At 37.5% G+C, this 7611-nt stretch overlaps 1 protein-coding gene across 1 annotated transcript in view; it reads right to left on the reverse strand.

The window, feature by feature from the left end:
* Positions 1 to 1360: 1360 nt before the first annotated feature.
* The window catches only part of LOC107087262 (rab5 GDP/GTP exchange factor-like), a 9772-nt gene continuing 3521 nt past the window's right edge, over positions 1361 to 7611 (reverse strand). Inside the window, exons 2-9 of the mRNA XM_015378743.1 lie at positions 6053 to 6238; positions 5827 to 5954; positions 4652 to 4803; positions 4499 to 4568; positions 4282 to 4417; positions 3830 to 3924; positions 2403 to 2659; positions 1361 to 2325 (exon numbers count right to left, since the gene is read on the reverse strand). Of these exons, the coding sequence (XP_015234229.1) occupies positions 1957 to 2325; positions 2403 to 2659; positions 3830 to 3924; positions 4282 to 4417; positions 4499 to 4568; positions 4652 to 4803; positions 5827 to 5954; positions 6053 to 6210 (1365 nt within the window). The 5' untranslated portion in view covers positions 6211 to 6238 and the 3' untranslated portion in view covers positions 1361 to 1956. The remainder of the gene's footprint in view (positions 2326 to 2402; positions 2660 to 3829; positions 3925 to 4281; positions 4418 to 4498; positions 4569 to 4651; positions 4804 to 5826; positions 5955 to 6052; positions 6239 to 7611) is intronic.

Raw genomic sequence — 7611 nt, forward strand, 5'->3', positions numbered from 1 at the left:
GTCATCTGAATGAAGTCACACAGCGCATCCCCCACATGCGCACAGGAGCAGACAAGTGCGGATCCAGGCCTTTTAAGATGAACTTTGGATGCCGATTGGCTTTCGTGGAGGTGTGGTTCAAAGCCGATTTGCTGTGTCGAAGGTGGATGTAGAAGAACAATAAGTTTCTTCAGATGAACTTCTGCCAAGGCTCCATATCACCCAAGAGGCATCAGCAGCATATGTTATAAAGATTGCAATGTGACCAATCTGCTGCATATGATGCTCTACTTTTCCTAAGTACTTTTACTATGCAGATACGCAATAGAAAGTGTGATAAAGGGAGTATAAGGCATATTATAATGGCATTTCATTTTAATTAATTAACGGAAAGCTGCTTTAAGATTTAGATTTTCTAGAAAAAATGATTGTTTTTTCTTCCCCATGTAAGGCACTCTGAATTGTCTTGCTACTGCGATGTGCCATATAAATACACCTGCCTTAACTACACCACACAACTCTACTGCATTACTGCTTCAGGATTCTACAGGTTTTATGTGGGATTGGACAGACCACTCCATAACGCTAATCTGGCTGGTCTTAAAACTAAATTCTCTGCTCATTTTATTCTCCCATTCCAAGGGTAATTCTTCCTAGTAGAGTTCAACATGTCCTTTCAAATATTTTGATGTATTGATCCACAAACCCTTATATACGATAAATAGATCAAACAATCTTGGATCATGTCAGAAACATGTTTCTTTTAAAGCTTATTATTGGATTCTATGGCACATTAAAGACTCATTATAAAAACTATTTGTTTTCCAATAATTGGGGCTTCTTTCAATACTTCTGTTTTCACACTAAATGTTAAAACAGTCTTATGCCATCTGTAGACCTCCGATCCCTGTGGAGCCGAATGTTGGTTGGGTCATTGCCATTTAAGATATTCCTTTTTTTTTTTCTTCAAGTTTTTTTTTTTTTTTTTTGCAAAGCTGCTATTTTCTGCATTTCTTTACATTTTTCCCTTTTATAGATTTTATAGTTAATCCTTTTTTTTTTTTTTTATTAAAGCCCAGTGTTCTTCTGAATAGTCCCTGCAGACAGTTTTTAGAGAAGGGCCATCTCAACATTAATGTCGTCACTAATTAAAAAGTCTGAACTGCTTTTATTCTGAACTAACCTCAGAATCATATCAGGACCATTTGGCCTTTTTATTTTATTTTATTTTTTTTTATTCTACCAAACCAAACCATATATAAATCCACATCTTGTCTGATTTACCCAGAATAACACTGATGGCTCTATAAAAAAATAAATAAATAAAAACAGAAAAAAGTGATTGATGCTTGTTAAAATTCAAACTCAAAAACGTCACACATCATCAGTTACAAATAGTTCAGCTTTAATCATTTGATTAGTTACCAAACAAAAATATAACTTTTTAACTTTCTTCATAAATCATTCATCCGTAAACCTATCACAGCCGAAAACATGTTAGACAATATTGTAAAGAAGACTTTTTTTTTTTAAGTTAAGACTTAAAAAACTCTGAAAAAGTTTTTCTTTTCTTCTCACAAACAGCCCCTTGTAAACTTGTAGTGATAATCGTTCACATTTGACCTGTCACCATAAAGTCAGAGGTATCCAATGTTAGGGAATGTCATGTTGTGCTTCAAACCTGTAAGTGTTGTTGAAGAAGTGCATTTACTCTTTATTTCTCCTCAACCATCACAAAAAAAGCTATTATAATTTGATAAAGTTATTTATGCCCTTCAGATGCCTCAAAAGAAACATGCAACCCCCCCGCCCCCTTCCTTCAAGAGTTTTTTCCTTCATTTTTCACTTCTTTTTCTTTTGAAACTTGTGCAAATCTGTCAGTGGAATGGCAGGTCTTGTTATTTCCCCACTTCTTTTAGTGCTGATCATTAAGTACCACACCTGGGGTTTCTGATACCTGCACTACCAGATGGAGCTTCAGTCATCACTAGGCAGAAACCCAGGCTGCTGCTCCTCTGCCATTTGCTGGGATCCATCCTGAGAGGCCTCAGCCTGAGCCGTTATCTCCTTCTGAACCTTATCGAAACCACTTGTCGCTTCATCTAGCTGTGAATTAACTACTTGGACCCACTTCTGCAGCTGCATGCTTAGAGCATCCACACCTTGGTGAAGCTTCTCTTGCCTTCCTTGGAGCTCCTCTAACAGCTTCTGAGTGTCACCCATCATCTGCTGCCTCTTCGTTAACGCAGCAGGAGCACGCTGACCTTGCATGTAGCCTTCGAATTCCTCTGGACTGAGGTTAAGCGCCGGTCCATCCAGCTTCTCAATGAAGGCCACCGCACAGGACTAAAGAAGAAGACAAACATGGGTTATCTTCCCAACCTACGGTGTAAGGAGGATGAGCGCTTTCCTGCAAAACTCACCAAGTTTGTGAAATAGTATCCGCTCTCTCCAGCCATGAGGCTGTGGGGGAGGCCGAAACGAATCATATACTGCATGTTAGAGTGGAGACGAGGCGGATTGGCTTTCAGCGCCACATACACCAGGCTGGTCAGGAAGTCATCAGCGTTGGCAGGCTCATTGTTGGAAGTGGAGAGGGCTTCAAAGATGTGCTGGCTGCATTTGGAGACACAGGCAAGTTTGTCCTGCGGCGCTCGTTTGGCATCCATCTCTATTATAGCTATGTTTTAGACGAGATAACAACATCTCAGATAAACGTTTGTCAAATGAACCCCAATATTGTCAAGACATTTTAAAGTTTATCAATTTTACATTTTATTTTTTCTGTTGTTGCCTATAATAGTATTTATAAATACCTTAAGATTTAAACTAAAAAGCTAGCACCCATTAAAGCTATGGTTGGTAAATAAAAATGCCCTCCCCCGCTAATTTGAACGCGCATCTCCCAGCAGATTGTGGCAAAGCAGAGGGGGTCCCAACTCGGCATTTTCTTAAAATGTTTCTTCTTTTTTTTTTCTTTCAACTTTCTTACATTTTGGACTTCAACCTGTAAATAAACTGTATTATTGTAGCTTTCAAGGTAGCATGCTAAGTTTAGCAATACTAACCATACGAGTTTTGCAAAGGGGTGTTGAATAATGTGAATAATATGAATAACATGAATAATTTCCGCAATGGCCAAACCTGTGCACATGAAAGAGTTTTCATGTGCACAAAACAAAATGTTTCTAAAACAAAGATTTTTTAACAATTTCAACCCTCAAATCCAATACGGTCGCTGTACTTTTAAACTACGGTTATGGCTGCAGTAATAACCCGTTTATTCACACATCTGCCTGTTTGCATTTTAATGCCTCACATTAAAATCTGTGATCATGTTTCTTCACTGAATGCACAAAGAAATTTAAAAAATTTCATATTGCTTATGGCAATTCATCTGACCACTGGTGCAATACTGGAAAATCCTGCTGGTTTCTTAGATTTACATGTAGAATTTCAGTAAACAGGGTTCTGTGTCATTCCTAAATTCAAGCTGTAACCTTGTACGTTAATGGATTAAGGATTAATAGACAGCCCAATTTTTTATGTTTACAGGTTTTATTTTTTTACCTCCCATATTCTTTGAGAGGTTTCTGTATAAAGTTCTGATGCTTGTTTTAGTTGAGTAGCGCTAGATTACAGAGAATTTCCATTTATTTAGATTTTAAATTGTTACTAATATTTCCTCTGAGCATCATTTGTAACACAGATTGAGAACCGTCATATTAGACTAGTTTAATGCACTAGCATGTCATGAACTTTATTTAGCAGCCAAATTTTCTGGGATTTAAACAAAGATTGAGAGCTTTCTCATCCATGCAACTACAAGTCAATAAATTAGGTAAATCACCTGTTATGGCAGGAAGGAAAGGGTCGCCTGAGACAGGAGTGTTTTCATCTGGAAAAGGCACACTCAGCATCTGTGGAGTGACCCAATTTAAGGAGCTGAAAAGGAAAAGGATCATTGAGAAGCACAACTTGACATCCATTTTTTTTTTAATGGTTCCTACATTCCAAGTTTGCAACTTAACTTCATATCTACAAAAATAACATATGAATTAATGGTTAAATTTATAGAAGAGTCATTATCTGGCAATCACATAAACCTTGTTTTTTCAAACATAGTCAGACTGCAGAATCTTATGAATATTAAAAGACATTTTCTTTAAGCAACTGTTTTCCAAACACATCCAAACCAGAGGAAACAAAAAGGCAGAAAATGCTTACAAACCCTGAGAGCTATAAAAGAAATAATTGTAGATTAAATTCTAGGCTGAATTGGTGATTTTTAATTACAGTTACCGTATTCGCCTCTGAAGAGCCAGATCCTTCTGTTCATCATCACAGCTGTCATGACAGAAAACCCATTTGTGCAGCCGAGTCATTATAAGCTTCTCAACGTGCTCCATTATCTGAGTGACCTGCGCCTCAGGAAAACCTGTACAACAAGAAAATGACTATCTGAACATCCTTTCTATGGGTAGGAGAAAAAGAAAAAACTGGAAAGATCTGTACTCACTTCTAAAACATTCAGCAAAAGACTGATAGAAATCCTGAACAAGATCCGACTGTTTCTGTATCGGCAGATCCTGGAAGTGGGATCAGTCTTTGTTTAGGTTGTTAAACATGACAAAATGCAAGTTAAAGAGTGGGCAGTTGTGGCAATAATTACATGATAAGCCTCCATTGTGTTGAGGAAAGCTGTACAGCGGGACTGGAGTCGCTGAGAAGATGGACTCCGCAGTATCTTCAGAAAGCCGGGGAAGTCTCCAGGCTCAAGGCTTTCAAAAGCTTTTAACATCTTTGTGTGGCTTTCGGAAGTTTCTGCAAATACAACATTGCTTTTTCAAATACATAAACAGCTTAACATAATATAGATGTTTATCTCATGTCTAACAAACACGCATGTCTTAAACTCACACTGCTCCACGGGCGCCGCATGGTGGATGGGGGGATGGGTTAAATGCATAGGTAAATTTATCCAATGTGAGATCAATAAAGTTCTATTATTATTATAAATTAGAGGAAATTTTAGCCTGTATGTTCGAGCAACAACAGGCTATGAGTTGAGGAAAAACAACATAGCATTTTACTCTGTAGACACCATTCTGACAGTAAACATGGTGGTGCTAGCATCATGCTAAGGGAAAGTTTTTCTCCAGCAAGGACAGAGAAGCTGGATAGAAATTATCAAAAGGAGGAAAGCAGGAAGATGACTATAAACATTTAACAATACCGTAAAGTTTCACTTTAAATTGTGGGTTTTAGAAAGCCAGACCGAAACATAAAAAAGAACCTGAATAAAGATTCGGCTAAACTCTCCATCTAATCAGATACAGCGCCGCTCGTCTCTACAGTGGCTGCAAACTACTTACGGTATTCACTGTCGTCATGGTAATAGCACAACTCATAACTCATTTTGAAAGGCTGTATTTGGTGGCTTAAGGTTACATTTTTGTAACATTTTACTTCACATTTTGTCTTTATTTTTATTTAGTGCATAAGAAAAATCAGTACAAAATGGAACATTGGAAAAATATGAGATGGGGAAAACTTTTAAAGGGCACTATGTCTGCACATCGGTTCATAAAGAAGATGCCATTTCAATCAGAGCAGCACCAGCGGTGTGCTTTAGGCGTGAGGTCTTCAAACAGGAAGGGGCTCAGCAGATTTATCAGATTTCGAGAAAGGGATAAAAAAGGTTATATCTTATTGATGGACCTGGGATTAATCATTAGGCACATATGCCCTAAATCCTTTATTTACTTTCTAATAGCTGTTAAAGTAAATATGTTCATCAGATGATGCTAGAACTAAAGCATAGCAAACGAATCTCAGGAGACCAACCTTGAGGTTTCGGAGGTGATGAGCTTCCCCAGAAAAGCCTCCTCACTGTGTTTATTCGACGACCCTTTTCGATGCATTTCTTCTCCTCAAATTTGGAGAACGTGGGAGGAGCACCGTCACTGCTGGGTCTGCAAGGAGCAGCAGCATGAGACAGGAGGACCATGCAGGTAATACAGCAGAATCACACTTAAAGCAGCTGATGGTGAGATAAAGAGAAAGCATACACCTTATGTCTTGTCGTTGTGGCCCAGGGGGGCGGGATCTTTCTCTCCAGCATTTGGAGCAGAAGCCTTTCCATGCTGGGTTCCCATAATACCCACAGGCGTTCTTACACAGCAGCTCATCCTGAGAAACGCGAAGTCCTCTTTGTTTGTCTGTCCACATGATGGGGCTCCCCTAGATATCCTTAACTCTGATAGATATATCAAACAAAGGTGTTTTAGTGTGGGGAATTAGGAGGCAAAATAAGTGACAAATCAACATTAACCTTCATAACCAGATCTATGTTGTTTTTTTTCACAATTTTTATCATTCACACATTTTACACACTTTTATAAACCATTTCTACTAACAATATAATACAATTCTATCGCTGTTCCAAAAAAGTAAAAAAAAAAACAAACAAAATAATCCACTGGACTTTGTTTTTCACCTGTTCATTCAGGCCAACAATTGCCCCTAACGACCCCCCCTTTCAGCGGCATAGACCAGTATTGGGTATTGTAGGCAAACAAAGAACCCAAACGACTCCCCATTCCTAAGGGGCGGACCCGTTCTTCCGGTTCAATTTACATGTTTTCTAAGCCAAAGCATGTGAACTCAATGCAAATTCTGATATTTTGAATTTAAAAAGCTTCCTGGATGGCAAGTAAAGCATCTTCAAACTTGGAAACAAAGTCCAGTGGATTGTTTTTTTTTTACTTTTTTGGAACGATTATGAACTGGGTGACTGAAAATGAGAATCTTCACCAGCAATCCTATTGCTGCCGCACCTTTTCCTTATTTAAAATCTTATTTAATTGCAATTTCAATATATTCTTGTGAGCCATATGCAACAACGTTTCATTCTGCATACAAAGTGACACCTAAATTAGTCTAAATTGTTAATACCTTAAGTTGTAAGTTATTCCACGTTCAGATGTTTATTTTTCTAACAGGGTTAGATATGTGGGATTGAATAATATGACAGGAAAAAAAGCTGGAAACAAACCTTTTTTTCTATTTTTAGTCCTCACTTGCACAGACACTTAGAGCTTTTAAATATGAAATCAAACTAAGGTTTGCATCCAAACTGCACAGCTCCATTGACTTAAATCATGTAGAGCAATAACAAAAAAAAATACTATTTTTAAAGAAAATTACAACATTGAATTTAAAGAGTTCAGGTTAATTCTGTTATGTTGTTATCGAGTTAGGGAGACTAAGACCATGTCACCCTTTTCATCATTAATTTAAAGGAAGCAAAGTGTTTTGGAACATAAATGTATTTTAAAAAGTTTTAAAGGTTACCTAATTATCACATTAACAGTTTCAATTTGGTTAAGCATATTTTAGTCTTACAAGAGTTGTCAGTAATTCTTCACTAGTATAAAAAAAACAAGCAATAACAGTTTTGACCATTTAATAAGCTGAGCAGGCGTCCCTTCTGCCTGATCTAATCCTTCATGTTATATTTAATATATGCAATTGTTTGATTTGTTTTCACAATTCAGATCAAAAAGTGAACATAAAATATTATTTACATTTTACACAGTTGCGGCTGCTGCAATAATGCGGACGCTGCAC

The sequence above is a fragment of the Cyprinodon variegatus genome, unplaced genomic scaffold, assembly GCF_000732505.1.
Source record: "Cyprinodon variegatus isolate N-32 unplaced genomic scaffold, C_variegatus-1.0 Scaffold178, whole genome shotgun sequence".
Lineage (NCBI taxonomy): Eukaryota > Metazoa > Chordata > Actinopteri > Cyprinodontiformes > Cyprinodontidae > Cyprinodon > Cyprinodon variegatus.